We start from the raw sequence: 26908 nt of genomic DNA on the forward strand, positions 1-26908 counted from the left end.
TTCCAGTTTAATTTTAAAGACACGTGCAACCAAGTCTGGTCTGTGTTCAACACGCTGCCACGGTTCTAAATGTGTAGTAATCTCATTCCACTTAGGATTACATGTCATGGTGATAAATAGATCTGGTCGACCATACTTTGTAACAATAGCCATAGCATCCTGGTAGCGCTGCTGCATGTTTCTTGGACTGCCTTCAAAAGAAGATGGTAAAATGACGGTTTTCCCAATAGGGATGCCCTTTTGAACCGATTTTTTGAGTAGATGTTCTTGAAGGAGGCAGTAATCCTCCACTTTTAAATCTTTTTGGTGTTTGCGGATGTAATGTAGGCGATTAGCTTCGATTTTGACATAAGCATCTACTAAATATTGCTGTGTTAGCTTACCACCATTGAGGAGTGGATTAAAGTAATTTCTGACAGATAACATATAGCAATAGTATTGGAGTTGAGTGATCCTCCTCGAACTTTTGCCTTGTTGTTTGAGTCCATCATGCCATCCTTGGTCTCCATAAGGGAAAAATATTGGATAGAGGAGGGCATCCAAATTGCTATGGAGAATACTAATTTGTTGTGTTTTTGGAGCTAAAGGGTTATGGGGATCAGGTTTTAAATGAATTAATATGTCTCTATTGAAAGGTGGCTCACCATTGTCATTTTGAAACACGACTGCTACTTCCCTGACAGTGGGATTATTGTAGCGTCGAGGGTCTTGAGTACGATCTTGTTTAATAGCCATAGTGATGTTTGGCATGACAGTTCCGTTTTGTAGAGATTTAATTTTTTCTTGTTCTTCCACATCACGTAACATTTGATAAGCTTCCACAAAAGGATTAATAGTTTGGATTTGAAGGGCAATAATGTTCATCAATGTAGGATGACATTTTTGATTTTCTTTACATCGTAAGCGTTGTTCGTTTGCGGTAGTGGTATCGAGAATGTAAAGTTGGGCAAATGCGCATTGCTGGTCATCTGAGGGATGTAGTGTTCCAGTTCTATGATAGATCTGGCCATGTATGCGGAAACAGTATGGGCCATATCCAGGAGGTGGTGAAATATTTGCACCCATGGAGGCAAAAGCAAAGGAACTGTTAATACTTCGAATATTATCCATGAAATTTTTGCTAAATTCACTTTGCCCTTTCAGCAAACGTGTAAAGACATCAGGATATTGTAGTATGGGTACATGGACTTTACCCTTCTGACAGCAGAGCGTAAAGTTGTTATCAGAAGGTATCTCTGCTACAAAATGCAAAGCTTCGCAATGCTCACATACATGGGTCATGTCACCACAGCTATGTTCGGTAATACTATTTTCATCATTAGTGAAAATGTGAGGTTGTAGTAGAAGTGCATGTCCAACCGATGGGGTGCGCCTAGTTTTGAGACCAACGTATATTTGTCTTGGTTGCACTTTCTGCGGGCTAACTGCAGCTTGTATGTGAAGAAACTGTGCGTTGGTATTGAATGGTGGTATTGATAGGGCAGAAACAGATTGCTGATTAGTTATGTCAGTGAACGGCATATAGGATGAAGTGTGGTAGTAACTTGTTCCACATGCTGATGCGGAAGCATCCTGTTGTGAGTCTACTAATAATGATGAGGAAGAAGCCATCTGTTGTTGGCGGTGATGGCGTGTAGAGGCTTCTTCAGCCAATGTAATAGATTTAGAGTTAGGGGATTCGTGTGTGAGACGACGGCGTTTATAAGCCTTAATCTTGTCAAGTCGATGCTGTTTTTCCTCAGGAGTCTCATTAGCACGGCGTTGTTTTTGTCGTAGTGCTAAAGCTGCTTTCCTTTCACTGGCATTGGCATACTGTGCATCGGTATTGAATGGTGGTATTGATAGGGCAGAAACAGATTGCTGATTAGTTATGTCAGTGAACGGCATATGGGATGAAGTGTAGCAGTAAATTGTTCCACATGCTGATGTGGAAGCATCCTGTTGTGAGTCTACTAATAATGATGAGGAAGAAGCCGCCTGTTGTTGGCGGTGATGGCGTGTAGAGGCTTCTTCAGCCAATGTAATAGATTTAGAGTTAGGGGATTCGTGTGTGAGACGACGGCGTTTATAAGCCTTAATCTTGTCAAGTCGATGCTGTTTTTCCTCAGGAGTCTCATTAGCACGGTGTTGTTTTTGTCGTAGTGCTAAAGCTGCTTTCCTTTCACTGGCATTGGCATACTGTGCATCGGTATTGAATGGTGGTATTGATAGGGCAGAAACAGATTGCTGATTAGTTATGTCAGTGAACGGCATATGGGATGAAGTGTAGCAGTAAATTGTTCCACATGCTGATGTGGAAGCATCCTGTTGTGAGTCTAATAATAATGATGAGGAAGTGGCCGTCTGTTGTCGGCAGTGACGGCGTGCAGAGGCTTCTTCAGCCAATCTTATGGATTTAGAGTTAGGGGATTCGTGTGTGAGGCGACGGCATTTATAAGCCTTAATCTTCTCAAGGCGATGGTGTTTTTCCTCAGGAGTCTCATTAGCACGGCGTTGTTTTTGTCGTAGTGCTAAAGCTGCTTTCCTTTCACTGGCATTGGCATACTTTTTGTTATGACTCATGTTGGCACAGGTAAAGGAGTCTATTTGGCAGTTATCTGGCAGTGAAGAAGGCGTCCTGGAGTATTGTAGAGTAAACAGATACTAATTGACCCTGTAATTGCCCAGCAGTAGTTATAAAGTGGTAGTGGCAAATTGGCCCTGTAGTTAGACACCGGCAGAGGAGCAAGGCAGCAGTAGTTATGGCGGTAGAGGCAAATTGGCCCTGTAATTAGACACCGGCAGAGGAGCAAGGCAGCAGTAGTTATGGCGGTAGAGGCAAATTGGCCCTGTAATTAGACACCGGCAGAGGAGCAAGGCAGCAGTAGTTATGGCGGTAGAGGCAAATTGGCCCTGTAATTAGACACAGGCAGTGAACAGTCAGAGGAGCAAGGCAGCAGTAGTTATGGCGGTAGAGGCAAATTGGCCCTGTAATTAGACACCGGCAGAGGAGCAAGGCAGCAGTAGTTATGGCGGTATTGGCAAATTGGCCCTGTAATTAGACACCAGCAGAGGAGCAATGCAGCAGTAGTTATGGCGGTAGAGGCAAATTGGCCCTGTAATTAGACACCGGCAGAGGAGCAAGGTAGCAGTAGTTATGGCGGTAGAGGCAAATTAGCCCTGTAATTAGACACCAGCAGAGGAGCAAGGCAGCAGTAGTTATGGTGGTAGAGGCAAATTGGCCCTGTAATTAGACACCGGCAGAGGAGCAAGGTAGCAGTAGTTATGGCGGTAGAGGCAAATTAGCCCTGTAATTAGACACCGGCAGAGGAGCAAGGCAGCAGTAGTTATGGCGGTAGAGGCAAATTAGCCTTGTAATTAGACACCGGCAGAGGAGCAAGGCAGCAGTAGTTATGGCGGTAGAGGCAAATTAGCCCTGTAATTAGACACCGGCAGAGGAGCAAGGCAGCAGTAGTTATGGTGGTAGAGGCAAATTGGCCTTGTAATTAGACACCGGCAGTAAACAGGCAGATGACCAAAGCAGCAGTAGTTATGGCGATAGAGGCAAATTGGCCCTGTAATTAGACACCGGCAGAGGACAAAGGCAGTAGTTATGGCGGTATAGGCAAATTGGTCCTGTAATTAGACACCGGCAGAGGAGCAAGGCAACAGTAGTTATGGCGGTACAGGCAAATTGGTCCAGTAATTAGACACCGGCAGTAAACAGGCATAGAACCAAGGCAGCAGTAGTTATGGTGGTACAGGCAATGCCAAGCGTCCGCACAGCAAGTCGGCGTGAGGTAAATGACGCAATTTCACGAATGCAAGATGGCGTCGTTAACACCTCTTGCCATGTTAACCCTCAACACACCACACCGCCTCAACACACACTCCTCTCACCTTTCACCTCCACTCATGTCCACTCACTCTTTCACTCCACATACGTTCCTTTCTCTCACTCCGTTTCTCATACTCACACCGTCATCGTCGCTGCCCCGACATCTTCCTCCGCCAGCGCGATCCAGGATCCAGACGTTCTCCAGGCCACCGACATGTTCTTGCGGGACGCCATCTTGGATTTCGTGAAATCCCGCGATATTCAAGATAGCGTCGCCGCAACAACATGTCGCTGGCGTGGATGACATCGGGATCCAAAAAGATGGCGTCGGCGAAATCTCGCGAGATTACGCCGACGCCATTTTGGATCCCGATGTCGCCCACGCCAGCGACATATTCTTGCGGGACGCCATCTTGGATGTCGTGAAGTCCCGCGATATTCAAGATGGCGTCGCCGCAACAACATGTCGCTGGCATGGGCGACATCGGGATCCAAAATGGCGTCGGCGTAATCTCACGAGATTTCGCCGACGCCATCTTTTTGGATCCCGATGTAGTCCACGCCAGCGACATATTGTTGCGGCAACGCCATCTTGAATCTCGCGGGACTTCACGACATCCAAGATGGCGTCCCGCAAGAACATGTCGGCGGCCTGGAGAACGTCTGGATCCTGGATCGCGGCGGCGGAGGAAGATGTCGGGGCAGCGACGATGACGGTGTGAGTATGAGAAACGGAGTGAGAGAAAGGAACGTATGTGGAGTGAAAGAGTGAGTGGACATGAGTGGAGGTGAAAGGTGAGAGGAGTGTGTGTTGAGGCGGTGTGGTGTGTTGAGGGTTAACATGTGCGTGTGTGTGTGGTGACGTCACCGGTTACAACTGGACGGAAGTTGTTACAACCGGAAGCTGGTTAGGGCATTTATTATTATAGATAGCTGTGTAAAAACAGCGATGATGTAATAAGGCCATTTAGCGGCCACCTATTTTATGCGTATCGACGGTCCTCAAGGAGTAAAATAAATTTTAGTGATCCTGTGTGGTAATAATGAAAGTAAAAATGGCAAAAAAAGACACTTAAAAAATGAAAAAGAGTATGACAGAAATGTAAAAATGAATCCACAGGTATCATGAAAAAATCCACAAAAAGGACTTGAATGGATCTACTTGATTTAAAATGACATCTGCTGGCAGTTTCACAATAGATTATTATTTACAATATAAAAATATATACAGTAGCTATAAGAAAATACAAATACATAATGAGAAATGTGTCTAAAATAGTCACCACTAGGGCTCTAGAGAAGATTAGATTTTCTCTGAGACCCAAGAAAAAAATTTCCTTTTTGCTGCAGATCCTGCAACTATGGGAAGGCGACTCAACAGTATAGGCCTGAAATGATGTGTATCTATCACGTAATTACTGAGAAACAGAATAGGCAAAAAAGACTTTTGTATTAAACCATAAAAGTTGACATCTGAGATGTAGCGTAAGATTTTATGAACTGGTAAGTTTAAATGTGAGGTCTTTATAGGTAATAGAAGACTTAATGCTTGTAACTGAAGCAGTGAAATATTCTTTCAACCATTTTTACAACTATCAGTCATGTACAGTAGAGGATCATTGCGAGATTGAGGATATATAATACCCGGTATTGATTTTCATACATATGTAATATAACTGGAAAGATTAGACATTGGATAGGATAACTCAAAGGTCAAAGCTTGACATCTATAAAATCTGTTTGGAGTGACCTACAGCGCAGATATCAGAAAAGTATGTAATACTTTAGGGTATTCACATAATACATTTGTGCTGCATTTTTTGTTGTAGGTTTTAGAAAACGTGATAAAAATGTATCAGTTTTTCAATGAAAACAGCCATTTTACAGCAATTTCAGAAAATTGGGGCAAAAAAAGCTGCACGATTGGATCATGTGAACATACACTAAAAATACCCACACACCTTAGTTAAAAATCAGACAATCCATCTTTTAGCCAACAGCTATTTTTCCCAACTTCTTCATACACATGAACACTTGGATAGTCTGGGTCTTTCATGCGATCTCTCTAAGAGAGTGGAGTAACTAAAAAAGAACCTTTGGTGGCACTGGTAACTTTTCTTTGTAGAGAACGAAAGGCATTTGAATTTAAGCCATTCAAATTATGATCCCCCAATTTACATCTGAAGGTCGGCGTAATGTTACCAATGGTTTTCTTAGTGACTGTGGTCCCAGCCGCCTTGAGATCATTAACAAGTTCTCCCATGTAGTTTTAGGCTGATCTCTCACCTTCCTCATGATCAAGGATACCCCATGAGGTGACATTTTGCATGGTGCCCCATATCGATGTTGATTGACAGTCATTTTGTATTTCTTCCATTTTCTTACTATTGCACCAACAGTTGTATCCTTCTCACCCAGCATCTTACTTATGATTTTGCAGCCCATTCCAGCTTTGTGCAGGTCTATGATCTTGTCCCTGATATCCTTATAAAGCTCTTTGATCTTGCCCATGTTGTAGAGGTTAGAGTCTGACTGAGTTGGTGGACAGGAGTCTTTTATAAAGGTGATTATGTAAGACAGCTGTCTTTAATGCAGGTAATGAGTTGATTAGGAGTGTCTAACTGGACTGTAGGAGCCAGAACTCTTAATGGTTCACAAACTCCCCTCTACCGCTCTCTGATCACAACCTTCTTTCATTCTCTATCAAGAACTGCCAGGTCGCTCAAGTAACCCCCCACTGTCCATACTTATAGAAACATACAGGCCATTAACACCCAGAAACTTATGATGAACTTGCAGTCTTCATTGGCCCCTATCTCCTCCCTCTCATGTCCTGATTCTGCACTGAAGCATTACAATGAAACACTTCAAACTGCCATGGATGATTTTGCACCTCCTATACATAGAACAACACAACAAAGACAGCGACAACTGTTGTGAGCTCATTTTTTCATTCACCTTTGATGTCCAATGAACTCCCTCTGCTGGTGAAAGGAGGTGGTGAAACTGATTTGGATGGGAGAAACCTGTCACCTGAACAGGTGGATTGCGATTGGACATCCGGAATCTCTGAGTGGATATAAGGCAGCCGACGCCCTGTAGGGTTGCTGATGATTTCTCTGCTCTGAGCTCTGGCCTCCAGTTCAGTTCCTGTCTTCTAAAGCTAAGTTTTGCTCTGTTATTGTTCCATGAGATTTTGTCTGATTTGCTTAGTTTTGTGTTCTGCCAGCCCCGGCTGGGGCTCTGCTGAATTTCCATTTTTGTCCCTGATCGGTTAAATCTCTTTTGCTCTGTCTTCAGAATATATCGGAGTGCTGATATAGAGATTTTGAAGTCTAGTGACTTCAGGGCCGTTTTTCCTATCAGACGTGTTGGGACATTTTTGGTAGGGTTTTTGCGGATTGCAGCCAGCATCTTTTCTGTCCTTTCCTATCTAGTTAGTTGGGCCCCATCATTTGCTCTGCCTGTCTTTCTGTCTGTGTTTGTGTTTTCATCTGTTTTCACCGACAATACATGTTGGGGGCTGTCTATTGCTTTGGGGGTCTGCTCTGGGGCAGTTTAGATTTCCCCTTTCGTTCTTTAGGCTTATTTAGTTCTTTGGCTGTGAAGAGGCATCTAGGACCACCGTAGGAACGCTCCACGGCTACTGTTAGTTGTTGTGAATAGGATCAGGGGTCTGCAATCCGCTAGCTACCAACCTCTCCGGTTTTCTGGACTTAGCTTGCATTTTTGTTTTTTCCTCCTCCGGTGACTCATTCATAACAGAATCACCAGCCATACAGCAGATTCTAGGGTACTCAATAGCAGGAAAGAATTGTAAAAAAAAAAAAAAAAAAGTGTCAGAATTTTTTTTTTTTAATCTATATTTTTTCCTCTTTTTCTCTGGAGCCGTAGGAGGAATTTTTTCTTAATGGAGATTAAGCAATTGTCTGATCGTGTGGAGCAGCTCGCTGCTGAAGTGCGGGGAATTTCCGCCTATCTTGCTCATTCACATGCTGCTGAACCAAAGATCCCTACTCCTGATGTGTTTTTGGGGATCGGTCTAAATTTTTGAATTTTAAGAATAATTGTAAATTATTTCTTACCTTGAAGCCTAGCTCATCGGGGAGCTCTGCGCAGCAGGTTAAAATTGTCATCTCTTTGCTGCGCGGCGATCCCCAGGATTGGGCGTTTTCTTTGACACCTGATGATCCTATTCTAACTAATGTGGACGCATTTTTTCAAGCCTTGGGGTTGTTGTATGATGAACCTAATGCTATTGATCAAGCTGAAAAAGCCCTGTTGGCTTTGAGCCAGGGTCAGGATTCTGCAGAGTTGTACTGTCAAAAATTCCGAAAGTGGGGGGTCCTTACTACCTGGAATGATGGTGCCTTGGCAGCTCTCTTTCGGAAGGGTTTGTCAGAAACCGTAAAAGATACTATGGTGGGATTTCCTGTTCCCTCTGGTCTTGTCAATTGTATGTCATTAGCCATTCAGGTTGATCGGCGTTTAGGTGAACGTAAAATTACACGAGAAATGTTGCCACCTGTTGAACAAATGTCTGAACCTATGCAATGTGATAGAGTTTTGTCCAGGAGTTCAGAAGGGGTAATAAGCTGTGTTTTTTCTGTCTGAACTAAACGAGAGAAATGTTTTGCACACACATTTGCTGTGGGTGGTGTACAACCTAAGTTTCTTCTGGCAATTACTCTGATCTGCTCCCTGTCCACATTTTCCACTAAGGCTTTTGTGGATTCAGGAGCGGCTCTGAACCTGATGGACTTGGATTTTGCTAAATGTTGTGGGTTTCCTATGACACCTCTGCGGACGCCTATCCCTTTGAGGGGTATTGATGCTACTCCTTTGGCGAAGAATAAACCTCAGTTTTGGACCCAGGTGGTAATGCGGGTCGCCCCAGACCATCAAGAAAATTGCAGATTTTTGGTGTTGCATAATTTGCATGATACCATTGTTCTGGGGTTTCCCTGGTTGCAAATCCATAATCCAGTTTTGGATTGGAAATCTGTGTCTGTGGTGAGGTGGGGTTGTCAGTGTGCTCTTAGTGACACTCCTGATTTCTCCACCTCTTCCCAGTCGCATGATGTTCCTGACTATTTGGCTGATTTTTATGATGTATTTAGTGAGAATAAGTCTGCGTCTTTGCCTCCTCATAGGAGTTATGACTGTGCAATTGAGCTGAGCCCTGGGTGTAAATTTCCAAAGGGTCGACTTTTCAATTTATCTGTACCCGAGCATGAGGCTATGCGATCTTATATTAAGGAGTCTTTGGAGAAGGGTCATATTAGACCATCCTCTTCACCCTTGGGTGCTGGGTTTTTTTTCGTGGCCAAGAGAGATGGTTCATTAAGGCCTTGTATTGACTATCGTTCGCTCAACAAAATTACTGTTAAATATCAGTATCCGTTACCCCTGATTTCTGATCTATTCTCCAGAGTTAAAGGTGCTTGCTGGTTTACCAAGCTTGACCTCAGGGGGGCGTATAATCTTATTCACATTAAGCATGGGGATGAATGGAAGACGGCATTTAATACTCCGGAGGGACATTTTGAGTACCTGGTGATTCCTTTTGGGCTCACTAATGCCCCTTTTGTCTTCCAGTGCTTCATGAATGATATTTTCCGGGACTTTGTGGATAAATTTTTGATCATCTATCTGGATGATATTTTGATCTTTTTCCAGGGATTGGGACTCTCATGTGGAACATGTTTGGACTGTGTTCCGGATTTTGAGGGAGAATTCCCTGTAGGTTAAGGGGTCGAAATGCCTTTTTGGTGTACAGAGGATTTCATTTTTGGGATTTATTTTGTCTCCGTCAACTATTGAAATGGACCCGGCCAAGGTACAGGCCATTTAAGATTGGTTTCAGCCCACTTCTTTGAAGGCCCTCCAGAAGTTTTTGGGTTTTGCTAATTTTTATCGTAAATTTATAGCTAATTTTTCTGTTATTGCCAAACCATTGAATGATTTGACTAAGAAGGGTGCTGATGTGCTGAATTGGTCTCCAGAGGCTGTTTCTTCCTTTCAGGAGCTGAAGCGGAGGTTCACTTCTGCTCCGGTTTTGCGGCAACCTGATGTCTCACTCCCGATTCAGGTAGAGGTGGACGCTTCTGAGTTTGGTGCAGGAGCTGACTTGTCACAAAAAGATCCGGTAACATCTAAAATGAATACCTGTGCTTTCTTTTCTCAAAAGTTCTCCCCATCTGAACACAACTATGATGTGGGGAATCGGGAACTGTTAGCCATGAAATGGGCATTTGAAGAGTGGAGACATTCGTTGGAGGGAGCTAGACATCAAGTCGTGGTCCTCACTGACCACAAGAATTTGATTTACCTTGAGTCGGCCAAACGCTTGATTCCTAGACAGGCTACGTGGGCCTTGTTTTTAACACGTTTTGATTTTGTGGTCTCTTTTCTTCCGGGCACTAAGAATGTCAAGGCAGACGCCCTCTCTAGGAGTTTCTTTGCTGATTCTCCTATTGTGACCAAGCCTGCTACCATCTTAGGTGAGGGGGTAGTTCTTTCTTCCATCTCGCCCGATTTGAGACGTGCTCTGGAAGAGTTTCAGGAGGACAAACCTGAGCGTTGTCCCTTTGGAAAATTGTATGTTCCTGACCAGTGGAGGAAGAGAGTAATGTCTGAAGTTCATTGCTTCGCATTGGCTGGTCATCCAGGTATTTTTGGTACTAGAGTCTAGTAGTCTTTTTGGTGGCCCACCTTATCTCGTGATGTCAGGAATTTTGTGCAGTCCTGTGGGACTTGCTCCCGGTCTAAACCTTGTTCTCGCTCTAGTGTGTTGTTGATGCCTTTGCCAATGCCCATGGACCCATATTTCAATGGATTTTATTTCTGATCTGCCTGTCTCTCAGAGAATGACTGTTATCTGGGTGATTTGTGATAGATTCTCTAAGATGGTCCATCTTGTACCACTCCCTAAGTTGCCATCTTCCTCAGAGTTGGTGCCCTTGTTTTGCAACAGGTAGTTCGCTTGCATGGGATTCCTGAGAATATTGTATCTGACAGAGGAGTTCAGTTTGTCTCTAGATTTTGAAGGACTTTTTGTTCCAAGCTGGGAATTCAGTTGTCCTTCTCCTCTGCGTTTCACCCTCAGACCAATGGGCAGACAGAGAGAACAAACCAGACTTTGTAGTCTTATTTGAGATGTTTTATCTCTGCTGATCAGGATGATTGGGTCTCATTTTTGCCCTTGGCCGAATTTGCTTTAAATAGTAGAGCTAGTTCTGCCACTTTGATGTCACCTTTTTTTTGTAACTTTGGGTTTCATCCTCTATTCTCTTCAGGGCAGGTGGAGTCTTCTGCCTGCCCAGGTGTTGACACTGTGGTGGAGAGAATGCACCAGATTTGGGACCAAGTGGTGGATAAGTTATCTCTCTCCCCGGAAAAGGCCCAGCGGTTTTCCAACCGGCATAGGACCATTGGTCCCCGGTTTAAGGTGGGTGATATGGTTTGGTTGTCATCAAAGAATATCTCTATGATGGTGGCTTCTCTAAAGTTTAAACCTAGATTTATTGGACCTTACAAGATTTTGGAGATTCTTAATCCGGTCTCTTTTCGATTGGCTCTTCCTGTTACATTTAAGATCCATAACGTGTTTCATAAGTCTCTGTTGAAGAGGTTTGTTGAGCCAGTAGTTCCTGTGGTGGCACCTCCTGACCCTGTATTGGTGGAAGGTAACGTGGAATATGAGGTTGAGAAGATACTGGATTCTCGTCTGGCTAGACGGAGACTCCAGTATTTGGTTAAGTGGAAGGGTTATGGCCAGGAGTATAATTCTTGGGTCTCTGCATCTGATATTCATGCCGAAAGATTGGTTCGTGCTTTTCATCGGGCCCATCCTGATCGGCCTGTTGGCGTGGATGAGGGTTCAGTGACCCCTCCTCAAGGCGGAAGTACTGTTGTGAGCTCATTTTCTCGATCACCTTTGATGTCCGATGAACTCCCTCTGCTGGTTAAAGGAGGTGGTGAAACTGATTTGGATGGGAGAAACCTGTCACCTGAACAGGTGGATTGCGATTGGACATCCGGAATCTCTGAGTGGATATAAGGCAGCCGACGCCCTGTAGGGTTGCTGGTGATTTCTCTGCTCTGAGCTCTGGCCTCCAGTTCAGTTCTTGTCTTCTAAAGCTAAGTTTTGCTCTGTTATTGTTCCATGAGATTTTGGGGGCTCTGCTGAATTTCCATTTTTGTCCCTGATCGGTTAAATCTCTTTTGCTCTGTCGTCAGAATATATCGGAGTGCTGATATAGGGATTTTGAAGTCTAGTGACTTCGGGGCCGTTTTTCCTATCAGACGTGTTGGGACATTTTTGGTAGGGTTTTTGCGGATTGCAGCCAGCATCTTTTCTGTCCTTTCCTATCTAGTTAGTTGAGCCCCTTCATTTGCTCTGCCTGTCTTTCTGTCTGTGTTTGTGTTTTCATCTGGTTTCACCGTCAATACATGTTTGGGGCTGTCTATTGCTTTGGGGTCTGCTCTGGGGCAGTTTAGATTTCCCCTTTCTATCTTTAGGCTTATTTAGTTCTCCGGCTGTGAAGAGGCGTCTAGGACCACCGTAGGAACGCTCCACGGCTACTGTTAGTTGTTGTGAATAGGATCAGGGGTCTGCAATCCGCTAGCTACCAACCTCTCCGGTTTTCTGGACTTAGCTTGCATTTTTGTTTTTTCCTCCTCCGGTGACTCATTCATAACAGACAACCCTGGCACACCCTGCAAACACGTTTCCTGCAGCGGTGCTCCAGGTGTGCTGAACGTATATGGAGAAAATCCAATCTACACAAAGATTTTATCCATTATAAGTTCATGCTTAGAACATACAACACTGCCCTTCACCTCTCCAAACAAACCTATTTCAACACCCTCATCACCTCACTGTCCAATAACCCCTCACCTGACTAAAATATTTAACCTCTCTCTTCTGGTATCTTTCCCTCCTTATTTAAGCATGCCATCATACATCCACTACTTAAAAAACCATCCCACGACCAAAACTGTGCCGCTAACTATAGACCTGTCTCTAATCTTCCCTTCATCTCTAAACTCCTGGAACGCCTGGTCCACTCCCGTCTGATCCGCTATCTCTCTGATAACTCTCTTCTCGACCCTCTTCAATCCGGTTTCTGCTCTCTACACTCTACTGAAACTGCCCTCACTAAAGTCTCTAATTATCTACTAACTGCTAAATCTAACGGTCACTACTCCATGCTAATTCTCTTGGATCTCTCTGCAGCATTCGACACAGTGGATCATCAGCTCGTCCTCACTATGCTCTGCTCCATCGGCATCAAGGACACCATTCTCTCCTGGTTTTCCTCCTATGTCTCTGACCACTTCTTTACTGTATCTTTTGCTGGCTCCTCCTCCTCTCATCTTCCCCTTACTGTTTGGGTTCCTCAAGGATCGGTTCTAGGCCCCTTCCTCTACTCCTTGTACACTGCCCCTATTGGTAAAACAATCAGTAGATTTGGTTTCCAGTACCATCTCTATGCTGATGACACTCAATTATACGCTTCTCCTGACATCACGCCAGCCTTTCTAGAAAACACCGGCGATTGTCTAAACACTGTGTCTAACATCATGTCCTCACTATATCTGAAACTGAACCTGTCAAAGACTGAACTCCTTGTGTTTCCTCCCTCAACTAATGCATCTATACCCGATACTGCCATTTCCGTGTGTGGTTCCACTATTACTCCCCAGCAACATGCCCGCTGTCTTAGGGTCATACTTGACTCCGAGCTTTCATTCACCCCCCACATCCAATCACTGGCTCGCTCTTGTTATCTGCATCTCAAAAGCATTTCTAGAATTCGACCTTTTCTTACCTTTGACTCTGCAAAATTTCTTACTGTTTCTCTTATTCATTCTCATCTGGACTACTGTAACTCTCTTCTAATCGGTCTCCCACTTACCATACTTTCCCCCCTCCAATCTGTCTTGAATGCTGCAGCCAGGATCATATTCCTCACCAATCATTACACCGATGCCTCTACCTTGTGCCAGTCCTTACACTGGCTACCCATCCACTCCAGAATCCAGTACAAAGCTTATTGTCCTCACCCACAGAGCACTCCATGGCTCAGCACCACCCTACATCTCCTCCCTTGTTTCAGTCTACCACCCTACCCGTGCCCTCCGTTCTGCTGATGACCTGAGGTTAGCATCCTCGATAATCAGAACCTCCTACTCCCGTCTCCATGACTATACACGTGCTGCGCCAATTCTTTGGAATGCACTTCCCAGGTCAATACGATTAGTCCCCAATCCCTACAATTTTAAGCGTGCCCTGAAACCTCGTTTATTCAGACTGGCCTACCGCCTCAACACATTAACCTAAGTATCCCTGTGTGGCACAGTCAAAAGCTTTACCATAACCAGGTTCCCCGTATCATGTTCCCACATGCTTTGTGCATCTATTAGCCCTCTGTGTCCGTACTGTTACACACTTAACATTATGGCTGGACCATACAATCAGGGCAATTGTTACCACCCACCTTTCGTGTCTCCTTTTTTTTTTTCTCATAGATTGTAAGCTTGCGAGCAGGGCCCTCATTCCTCTTGGTATCTGTTATGATCTATGTGATCTATGTGATTATTGTTATGCTGTAATGTCTATCATCTGTACAAGTCCCCTCTGAAATGTAAAGTGCTGTGGAATATGTCGGCGCTATAGAAATAAAATTTATCATTATTATTATAATGGTTATTAGGGGATCAAATACCGTATTTTTCGTGATATCTAACACAGGGGATCATGTGCGATCAAAGGAGGGCGCAGGCAGCTATAATATGCGCCGCTCCCCCAGCCAGTCACCGTGGTGCGGTTTCAGCACCATGGTGATGGACAGCGGCAGTGCATATTATATGAGCGGGAGCAGGAGATCAAAGGCTCCCCCCGGCAGCTTTTACCAGCTCACAGCACCGCTCCCAAGCTGCCCCCACCTCCCCTGGACCCTGCAGTATATATATATATACACCCCCCTCCCCCGTATATTCGGATTATAAGACGCACCCCCTACTTTCCCCCAAAATTTGGGGGAATAAAAGTGCGTCTTATAAAGCGAAAAATACGGTACTTTTTTATCACTGCAAAATGCAAATACATTTATATAATTTATACAATGTGATTTTCTGGATTCTATTTTTGATATTCTATCTATCTGTGTTAAAAATAATCTACCCTTAAAATTATAGACTGTTCATGTCTTTGTCAGTGGGCAAACTTACAAAATCAGCAAGGGATCAAATACTTACATAGCATACATGTACATAGCATAAATTAGTACAAAAGTACAATAACACAAAATTAGTAAGGAAGGTAATTAGAAAGACAACCTCTTTAATAGTTGCTAAACATATGTATTCTGTATATACGTGCACACATCATTATCTAATTTGAAGTAAAGAAAATAATCATGTCATCCATAGTTTGTTACTTGCTCATGCACCTATCCTTAACTTACCTATTCCTGTGAAAAATAATTTGTAATCACCTCCTGCTGAGAACTCAGGCCCATTTAGACTAATGATAGCACAATAATTAGTTTGTTGAAAAGGAACACATCTAAACTTACTGCACTGATGACTAAATAATGTCTTTTGGTAATAAGGTCATTTACCAAGGGATGTAAAACTGCAAGCTATTTTGTTGCAGTCAGAATAACAATAACGGATTACAGATTTTGCATTCTAATATTTTTATCACTGTCAACATTTTCACTCTTGCTTTTCTTATATGCATACTGCAGAATGTGTTCAGAATTAAGTTAAGAAATCTATTTTTTGGAAATCTGCCCTTTGTGAGAGCAGATATACACTCTCTTAGAGCTTGTATAAGCATCTGTACATCAGTTGTAAGGCAGGTGCAGATGACCGTGTATTTTCGCATACAAGAGAATTAGGTTGATTATGCAAATCACACTCTCATCAAACTCTAATCAGAGTGTGAGCAAAGTGTGATCCAATTCTCTTGGATGAGGAGAAAATGGAGAAAAACAATTCTCTATCTTCTCCACTCTGTCAGTCCGTGGACTAAATGTCATCCAATTTTAGTCCGATGGTCTCCATGGACTCATTGACTTGCATGGCCAAGTATGATCTAAATATTGAATCATACTTTGGCATGCATGAATTTTTTTCCTTGAACCTGTTCGGTCCTTGAAAAAAATCTAACATGTACATGGCCCTAGAGACTAACTTTGGTCCAAGCGTGATGTTTTTTCGGATCCAACTCAGATCCTACTTAGACAGAAAATATGGTCATGAACACAAGCCCTTATAATTAGGCTCAAGCCTTAAATCTACACATGGCTCAGTCTTCACTTCTTACCAAAAATATAATATGAAAGTATTAAACAGTCTCTTCCATGCTAGGGCTGTTTGTTATGGCTTTATGAGATCTATTGGTGTGGTGCCATATGGAATGCCTACAGCTCCAAGGTACAGGGACATCGGGGTTCCTTGTTTTGCAGTACTGGCCCTGTCCATTTGGTTTAACCATGTGCATAGAGCCTAAATTGACTTCATTTCAGAGAGCCATTTAGCTTTGCTTTTTAGAAAAGCCAATAAACAGCTAAAACTGTGACCAAATTTGATTTTTTAGTTTAATGATGAGAAACAGAAGTCTTCTAATAAAAGTTAAAAATTCTTCAGTGTTAAGGAAACAGTACTAAAGAGGTTGTCCACTCCTTTTATAGTGATGAACAATCATTAGGATAGGTTAATATCAGAATGGTGAGTGTGCGTCACCTAACGCCATCACTGGCCAAATACTAAATGTGTAAGACCTTAGTGTTGTTATTTTACTGAAATTAATTTTGCACTTATCTTCCATGTTGGAAGGATATTTGATGCCTAATAAAGGCATGAGTGTAAAGCCCTTTTATTGCTTATTACACTCATATCTTGATTGTAGTTTTTCATTGGGTTATTTTGAGAAATCCATTACTGAATTTTTAACGGTGAGGCAGGCACTGCACTTATAGGTCTGCTCGCTTTTCTCACAGTGACCTGCCTTTCTCTAACCAAGATTCTGCACAGGAGCCATCTTTACCCAGGGTCATCTCATGGGAAGTTGCGAAAATGCACTAAACTCATGATGATGTTGCAGGAGCCAGTCCATTGACCTTGCAATGCCGTTTGGAGCTTACTGCGCATGTCCACTTCTTCTGATAAAATTAATCTGGGTAATGACAGCGCATGGACAGGTGAGAAAGATCACTGAGAGAAGAGAAACCCATCAATCAAACACAGGAGGCTGGTGGTGGGCAGGAAAAAGTAGAAAGCATAGAGAGCAGAGCTGGATATTCAGCGCCCGTCCTGCTGTATTTGCAATCAAAACTTCAAGGATAAATTTCTCAAAAATGCCCCAATTAAATACTTCAAGTGCTGTCTGAATGTAATATTTATTAAAGGAGTTTTACTCTCATGCATTTAGTTAGGAGTTGAATATCTTGCTGTCAGGTCATTTTTAAGTACCTTTTTGCTTTACGTCTACTTTTCCATAGTTCTCACATGTTATACCAAGGTTATTCATTACTCCAAGAAAATCTCTGAAAAGGAAAACTGAATTGGTAAATATCATCAGTGCTGTTGGTAACATTAATAGGCATGCAGTTTTACGATACACTTAAAAAAATTAAAAAAAGAACATTAGCAGTACAAAACAACCATCATATTGTAAGGACTAGGGTGCATCAGCATGGCATAAGGGCAGTAATCTAATAGAAGAAGACAGATGATCCAAAGGTCTAGCAGAAGCCAGCCACATTCAGAGATGACTTTAGAATCAATCTCTTGCTTCTTGTGTCTATTTATTCTGAATTAATTTACTAACAAATTGCCTATTAATGCTTCCTGATAATATGACCTCCGTTTCTAACACAATTTATGAAATGTGGATGTGTAGTGGTTGTATATAGATTAAAAGTTGGCCTCAAAATAATTTTTCACATTAATAGTTGTTGCTCTTGTGAAAACTTTCATCTTTTTGAATTTATCTGTTTATATTATAATTATAATCACTATTTTTTTCTTGCAGCAATTTGGTAAAATCTTAGATGTTGAAATAATTTTTAATGAGCGGGGATCAAAGGTAAGCTTGATCGATCTATCTACCCTATCAATCAATCTATTTCTATCTATCTGTCTATCTATCTCTCTATCTATCTATTTCATATCTGTCTACCTATCAACCTTTATATCTATAATCTTATACTGAACTGTTGTGTTTTTATAACAAAATCTCAGTTAGTTGTCCCTTTATATTGTGCAGTGCTCCCTTACAGAAGGAAGAAATTTGCTTATGCAGTGATACCTATACTGTATAGTATATCTCTGAGTCTATGCTCAACCCCATAGAAGCAAGCTTAAAGGGAACCAGTCATGCAAAAAATTCTATTAACCTGCAAATATGGGGCTAATCTGCAGGGTAATAGTTTTCTGAAGCTGCCCAACACCAACACTAAAAGCCTGCTGCCTGGAAGAAGTTAACTTATTCTTCCCAGCAGCATAGGGCTTTCAGACTTAAGGCCCCGTCACACTAAGCGAGATCGCTAGCGATCTCGCTTAAGCGTCACCGATTTTGTGACGCAACAGCGATATTGCTAGCGATATCGCTAAATGTGATACTTACCTCCAACTGGCTCCCCGCTGGCTATCGCTGATCACGTAAGAACGTCCTGGGCCGTTTCTTGTCGGCCGCTTCCTGCTGGGCCGACAAGAGACGCATGGACATGGGCGGGAGGATGTCTTCATCGCCGCATCTGACAGGTAAGTAATGACCGCCGACCGCTGCTACGTCGCTGGTGAGATCTGCCTGTTTGACAGCTCACTAGTGACCATTTAGCGATGCACCAGCGATCCTGACCGGGTCGTATCGTGGTCGGGATCGCTGGTGCATCGCTAAATGTGACGGGACCCTTAGGTATGCAACCAGCACAATTTCAGTTACCGCTCCAAATAAGTGTGTGTACTTCAAAGTGCATGGATTAAAAAACACATTTATACAAACCCCTGAGTTTGGATCTTCAATCTACTCATCAGCAGTGCGAAAATATCCACTTTTTTTCTCTCCCAAATCCAATACAGTTCATGGGCACTAGATTTTGTAATGGTTACGTTGGTCAAGGGAACTAGTCTGATTGCTATTTGGGGAGTCAGGATGGATTTTTTTCCTCTAATATGGGATAATTAGGATCTGCCCGTTTTTTTTTTCTTCGTCTGGCCCAATATGTTAGGTTATATCTTGAACTCTATGCACTCATGTCTACCTTCAACCTTAAAGCTGTGAAACTTTTGATGTGGAAATGTGGAAATGTTCTTTGGAGTCATATCCCCTTTTAAGGTCACACATCTCCACTCCTCATTCCACCTTAAAATGGCATTTGCATCCTGGAGCTCTTTCTACTGATAGTGTATTCTGCTATCAGGCACAGGAAATCTACTGGAAACTCTTGTTTATGTGAGTTTTCTCATGAGCTTTAATCACACATGGATACCTCACCTTTTGAGAGACTAACCCAAATTTTCCAATAGAGTTGGCAAGTATGATATAAGGACTATAAAAGTTTTGTTTGGTCCATAGAAAGGGAGTAGATCCATGAAAGGAATCTGACTGCAGGATCAACATCTATAAAACTATTTATATGGCTTTTAGTGAATATTTTTCATTCAACCTAATTGTTTGGGCAAAGTTCACAGTATATCACAAGTCTCACCTTTTCATAGTTCTTTATATGCATATTATAATGAATAATACTAATCCAAAGGTGGGCACTAGATGTGGACCATTTCTGCCCAGTCTCCCAATAGAGCATGCCCACTGAGGTGTGACTAAGCTCCCTGAGCTCATGAACTTTCCAATCTCTGACATGCACCACAACTTCTAGCGTGCGCATTGTGATCGCCAGTCTCTGGCATGGAGGTATAAGTCCAATGTACATGACTGAAGTTTCCGTGTTCATGACCATCCGCTGGATTTCGAATTCTTGGAGGAAAGTGTAAGAACAGATCATAGACCTCAGTCTTGTCTCTGTGGCCATGCTATCGGGAGATTGGTCCAGCCATAGCATACACCTTTTGAACTAGTCCTATTCGTTAGAATATACAGATATACAGAGAAAGAACTCCATTAATAGCATATATTGTCATGTAATTTGATAACAGATGTTCATCCTACTGTCAGGTTTCCTTTAAAGTGTACCTTGTTTATGACATGACTGAAAACTTGTTCCTGGAAACATGCTAATCTTTTACTTCCTTTCCAGCCGCAAATAGAGCCTTGAGACATGACACACAATCATATGCCTAGCAAAGCAACAAAGTTGAACATTTCCTGTCTACATATGGACACATCAGGTTTTGCACCATGTGTCAAATAATTCATGTTTTCATATACTGACTTATAGAGTCACCACATGGCCATAGGAGCACAATATGAGCCCATAGCACATAGCAGAGTATGAGACCCAATTGTTTGGCTCAGACAGTATTGACATTCGGTATGGTTGTAAATATTTTTATAATGCAAAAATGGTCTTAGTTTACCACTGTCAATAACAGTACATGTAGTTGACCGTTTGGATTACATAAATCATAAATTAAGCCTCCTTCTATTTAACGCTCTGCAATTATTATGCACTTTTTGAATTTTAGTTAGTGTGTAAAATATGCAGTATTAGTAGATAAGAGGTTATGGACTGTGAGCTTAAAATAGAATTACTGCTTTCTTTATAGAGATAATCAAGGGTTTTACATTTTTTTCCCTTATCCCCTAGTGATAATTACATTTCTCATCACAGAAAATGAGTTCATGTTTGTAAAAAAAAAACTCGTAAAGAAAAAAACATTTGCTGGAATAGGTATTTTCCTGTTATTGAAGTGAAAGTTGGTAATATAATCTAATATGCTCTCAAGCAATTACCCTGTGTATTGCTCCAATTTACTCTGGTGCAGGGTTTTTCGATCAAGGAAAAGAATCTCTTTACTCCAAGCCTTTGAATACATAATGGGATTTGTATATATTTTTGTTACTGATAAATGTTATACTCTAGCTATTTTGAGCAAATTATTTTCCCATAGTTGTCCAGAAGAGACTCGAGGACAGAAATATGCAATGGTCCTTGTATCTAATAAAAATCAGTTGGACTTTTATTTGCATAGGGAGTAATACTCTAAGAAGACAATTTATAACTGCAATTTTGGGTGGTCGTTTCTATGAAAGGCTACTATGCAATAGATAACTAGTGATATTAATAAAAGATAGAAGAGATAAGCAGATGTGCCAAAATTCAAATTTACCAAATCGTATGGATTTTTCCAAGAAATTCGATTCGCTGCAAAGTTACTCTCAGCAAATTAATGTCCTTTATATTGCTCTGGGGTGTCTCTAATTTGCCGAATCCATGCAAAGCAAATTTACGAAAATCTGTATTCCAAAATTTGGAAAAATTTTTATGTATTCAGCTACATTCAAATAAATTTGCTCATCTCTACAAAATATGCAAATTGCCTCTTCAGAGAGCATGTCAAGCATGTCACTCTCCACAAGGAGGGATGTTTACCCCATATACCTCAGTCAGAGGCCTCACAGCCAGCCAAATCAGATCTCTTGCCTTGCACTGAGGAAGGGCAAACACTGCGAAACATGTCTACAAATAGAGTATCTGATTTAGTTTTTATTCTAATTCATGTGAAAAAGCTTGTTAAAGACTTGATATTGACTTTTAGGCTTGCTACTTCCAGTAGGTGGGACTAGAGTTGAAGTCATCTTCCTCTTTGCATATTTAATTTCCCAGAGGAGCATTGCATGGCATATAAGTCTCCTCACACTGGCTTGACATGTCACTATCCAGAATGAAATATGTTACCCCTCATCTCTAATAGACTGCAAAACATGACTGCATAACAGCAAATAGAAAAAAGATGTTAGCTCATCATTTCAGCTTTCTACAAACGCATGAGCCTAGCCAGGCAAGTAATGTTCACAAGAAGTGGCTGGAATATCTAGTTAAGCTGTTACAACTAAGATGTAACATGCATGTTACGAGTAAGACATTGTGGTTTAAATGCATTAATGGATTTATATTGCCAATCTGCCTTTCTAAAGATGAATGAACACTATACTTAGAAACACTGGTTGACAATGGTATGCGCAGAGGTTAGCTCTCTTTTTTTTCCCTCAAAGTAAAGAAGTTGCTAGAGATGGGTGAATTTATTTGAGTAGAATTGAAGTCTACTCGAATGTTATAAAAATCCATATCTTCTAGAATGCAGATCTTTGTCAATGTGCTCAGCCCAATTTCAGCAAAATGGTGGAAGGCTTGCAGTCAATTTTCTGTAGGATAGATGGTCTGAAAACAAGTTCAAAAACAAAATAAAAAATAATACTAACCTCACCTATCACCTCTCTCTGGCTATCTCATTACTGACTCTCCCCCACACCTCTTCTTATCGCTGTCGCATGCTGAAATCCTAAGCTTCTTCATGCTAGGCTGGGACTTCTGACTGTGACTAGGCCCAGAACCCCCGTGACCTAGAGCAACAAACGCCATGACCTTAGGATGCACACTCTCGGGTAGGACTTCTGGTCATGGTTACATCAAGGACTCCTCAACGCATTCACTTTGTAAGTTCATGGCAACAGCATGACGTCATGATGTGCAATGTGATCTCGTGATGCTCATTTTTGGCCTTCTGATTGCAATTATGCCTGGGACATTCCTGCATGAGTCCTGGCCTAACATTAAAATGCCTGGGGTTTCAGTGCACAGTGGTGACAAGAGGTGGTGAGGGAACAGTGAACAGAGGAACATTCAATTTGCAAATAATAAATTATCTGTAAATAGATTTGGCTAATAGAAATTTTGCCAGATCTGCTAATTCTAGTTGTTTCACAAAGCTTCAATCAGCCTCTAGAAGAAGTGGAAATATGCTCTATGCAAGTCACTTATTTTTGCTGATGGCATTTCTTTATCAAATCTGTGTGACTATACAACAAAGAACATCTATCAAACTACCAGATTGAACCTTTATGGAGGCTTTCCATTAATAACATTTATAACCTTTCTATAGGAAATTTGATAAAAGTCTCTGAGAATTCCATTGGTCTAGTAATTTCTAAATCAGCAAGTTGACATGAATAAACATAGCTAAGCACTGTGTGATATTGCTGCTCCATTCATTCCTAACCTCCACTAGTAGGAATATTGACTCAAGGCCCACATTTTAGTGATTGATAGCAAAAATGAGGGACCTGAACACTATTGAAATATTAATACAATCTATAAGTGGATTACATTAAAGAGGAACCGGGGCTCTGCACCATGATCTAGTGATTGATGGTGGATCAGAGGTGGGACACCCAGACATCATAATTTAGGTGATAACCTGCCATCTGAGGAAAAACATCTTTAAGATGGTATTTTTATGGATATGTAAATGAATTGTACCAATTTGCTAAGTATACACTAAATGTCAGCAATAGAGATGATGAAATCTTTTTTCAATTTAAATTTGATGTGTGTGACATTCTGAGGTCTCCTAGGACTGTTTAAATTTTGTACATCTCTATATTTAATGTTTGACAGTCTTTCCAACCTCAATTATTCAACCATTATTAAAAAAGTAATAATAAATAATAGTAAGATACACATACAGAAAGCAAAATAATGTTGCAGCGGACCTCTGTATAGGTGTGGCCTGTATGGTTTTAGACTACGAAAATTTCTGCGTAGAAACTGAAAAGAACAGTTCAATTGTTTGATAATTTTATTTTAAAAATTATTTTATATCAAAATTCAACCTCATTCCCAAAAAATAACATCATAATACCCCACCTGGAACAGTGTAGTGTGTATGAAATCAAAATTTGACTAGTAAAATAAATGCACAAAAATAAAAAACTTGTTCGTGACACAAACACCGCTTAAGGAAGTAGACCAGATAAATGTGTGGATTTTGTGTAATTTACTTTTGTATATAAAAATAAACATTCCACCATTCAAAAAAAAAGGAACAAAAAATCAGTAGTCAAACCTGCTACCCACAGAAAACTGGGTAAGCTTATTGACTCAAGTATAAGCTGAGTATGCATTGTCCCCTCATCCCTGTCCTGCTCTGTGTGGTTCCCCCATGCTATCCTTCTATGTATGGTTCGGCTCCCCCCAGTCCCATCCTTCTATGTATGGTTTAGCTCCCCATCCTCCTTCGTGCTCCCCCATTCTCCTCCATGCTCCTCTGTGCTCCCTCATCCTCCTCCATGCTCCCTGTCCTCTTCCATGCTCCTCGTCCTCCCCGACCTCTTCCATCTTCTTCCATGCTACCCCGTCCTCCTCCATGCTCCCTCATTCTCCTCTGTGCTCCCCCTGCTCCTCTGTGCTCCCCCACGCTCCTCCGTTCTTCATGCTCCTCTGTGATACCCCATGCTCCCCCATGCTCCTCGTCCTCCTCCATGCTCCGCCATCCTCCTCCATGCTCCCTCGTCCTCCTTCGTGCTTCCCATTCCTCCCCTGTAATATTCACCCTCCTCTCGCTGTAGCTGCACATCGCTGCATCTCTGTTGTCCCTGCTCCCTGCAGCTCTCCTGTGCTGAGTGGTCACGTGGTACCGCATATTAAGGTAATGAATATTCCCTCCACACCTATGGGAGTGGAGATGCATGCATATTCATTACCTTAATGAGTGGTACCATGTGACTGCTCAATACAGGAAGAGCTGCCCTGCTGGGACAATGGAGATGCAGGGACGTTCAGCGATGGCGCGAGGAGGGTGAGTATGATGTTACAACTGCCGCCTCCTGTCACTCCCCCTCCCCCAACTGCCTTCTGCACAATGACTTGTGTATAAACCAAGGGGGCATTTTCAGCACAAAAAATTGCTGAAAATCTCAACTTATACACGAGTATATATGGTATCTATCTATCTCATATGTATCTATCTGTCTATATTCCTATGAATGTTTTGCATTAATCAATATAAGTAGTTACACAAAAAGACTGTCTAGTGTCAAATAAAATCAATAATATTAGGTTTTAAGTGTGCAACAATTCTAACATTCTAACAAGGGAAGTAAAATGTTTTATCACAGGAAAAGCCTATTATTTTACAGTTTTTAAAATAGTTACCATAAAGGATTAAATAGCTTTCAATATTAACAAATCAATTTTTAAAATTATATTTCTAATTACCTTTTCAACTGAAAAAAATGTGTCAAAAAATGGACATGTCTGGTTTAGTAAATACTTGCATTCCATGTGAAATAATTATTTAGCGGTTGTTCTCATAACTTTGCCTTGTACCAATCCTTTGTTACTTTTCCTGAATAGTTATAGTTGTAATCAAAGTTATACAACCCCCATTGAACAGTAGGCTTTTTAAGCATGTTTGTAAACTTTCAGCTGTTTGCAACAATCCAATCAGAACAAAATAATAAGTGATTTCTCCAAATTGAATGGAAATACAGCTTTTAATTATTACTGTAAAATCAGAGTTATCCACGCCTTCATAACAAGCATTTTCAGAGGCCTTTGACTATTATGATCTGCTGTAAATTTGATGCATTGGCAGACATGAGCATTCCTGAGATTTAGACTCTTCCTAACGAGCAATGGCCTCCAGTTCACTAACATTCTTGGGTTTGTATGCTGCAAATGCCCTTCTCACATGCCATGAAAGATTTTCTATTGGGTTCAAGTTGGGTGATTTTGACACATATAATTAGTGTAGCTATTGTTCTTTTAACTTTGAACTTGAGATTTATGTTTTCAACTGTGTCTTTAGAAACATTAATTGCCTATGTATCTTTTTGTATTCTTTTACTTGTTTGTGCAATTTCTTGTAAATTCTTCTATTAATATATTGTACCATTCTCTTACTAATCCAAGAATATTAGTGAACTGGAGGCCTTTGCATATAAGCAATGGGCTAAATTTCCACAGGAATACTGTCAGAGGCTGGTGTCTGGCTATACACCATGTTTACAGCAGGTCATAATGGCCAAAGGCGTTTCACCATGTCCTTAAAGACAACTTGTTGCCAGTTTTTGAGTTGCACAACAAATGCCACCACCTTTTTCTGCTCCTGTACTACATTCCACGAACATATATATTGTGTCCCTGTATAGTCCCAAAAATACCATTTTAATGACTTCAATAGTATTTAAATGAAGATGGTCCGATGGGCACTATTTCTATGGCATCTGTCCCTCCTCTGCGCTGCTAATTGCTGTCCTTTGGCTATGTTGAATGTGGATCTCGCAGCCTGCACAGTAGCATTGCCAACCTGTGCAGACATCACTGTTGTTTTTACAACTCCGGCGGTTGCAATAAAAGTGCGCCTGCTCGATACCTGTTAGGCTACTGTTCAGGTTAGAGATTGTAGGGCATGTCATCCACATCAGTCAGAGACAGAGGATGATGATTAGGAGTAGAGCTCCTGTACAGATGCCACAATGATGATGCCCATCTGATCATCCTTATTTACATACAGTATTGTAGCTATTAAAATTGAATTTTTAAGGCATACGGGGAGACACTTGAGACTTGAAGGAGATGAATAATTCTGTGATTTATGTATTCAGCAAATATGGCAAATTGGGTTGAATTTAGAGAAACCATTTGCTATATTAGCTGTGTTGAGGTCTTTAAATTGTTCTTTTTTGATTGGTTTATTACAAACAGCAGAATGTCTGCACATTGTGTTAGAAAACATGACCTTAAAAGAAAAAAAAGGGTTTGGTACTGTGTTAGCCAGTAGAAAAAAATATATAAAGTGCTCTCAGTGAGAGAAACAAAATAGGAATCTTGTTGGTGTGATACCTTTTAATGGCTAACAAAATATAGTGAATGATGTTGCAAAGAAAGCTTTCGAGACTGCTTACGAGACCTTCGATCTCACATGCATGTGGGGTCCATAAAACTTTCACACCACTTATCTAATCTTACCTAATTAAGGATTCTCCCTTTAAGCTCAATGTTCGTTTATTGAAATGTCCATGTATCACACTATGCCTGTGCTCTTTACTGTACAGTATATAATTAGGATTCTTCTAATATTTAGTTATATGAGCCTGATGAAGAGTCA

The 26908-nt window shown here is 41.5% G+C and overlaps 1 protein-coding gene across 7 annotated transcripts in view; it reads left to right on the plus strand.

Moving 5' to 3' along the window:
- RBFOX1 (RNA binding fox-1 homolog 1) overlaps positions 1–26908 on the plus strand; it is a 991812-nt gene that overhangs the window by 697029 nt on the left and 267875 nt on the right. For all 7 annotated transcript variants that reach the window (XM_073542794.1, XM_073542793.1, XM_073542798.1 and 4 more), the window contains exon 4: positions 17868–17921. In XM_073542794.1, the coding sequence (XP_073398895.1) occupies positions 17868–17921 (54 nt within the window). The remainder of the gene's footprint in view (positions 1–17867; positions 17922–26908) is intronic.

This window comes from Dendrobates tinctorius, unplaced genomic scaffold, assembly GCF_039654945.1.
Source record: "Dendrobates tinctorius isolate UK_male_01 unplaced genomic scaffold, ASM3965494v1 ptg000129l, whole genome shotgun sequence".
Taxonomy (NCBI): domain Eukaryota; kingdom Metazoa; phylum Chordata; class Amphibia; order Anura; family Dendrobatidae; genus Dendrobates; species Dendrobates tinctorius.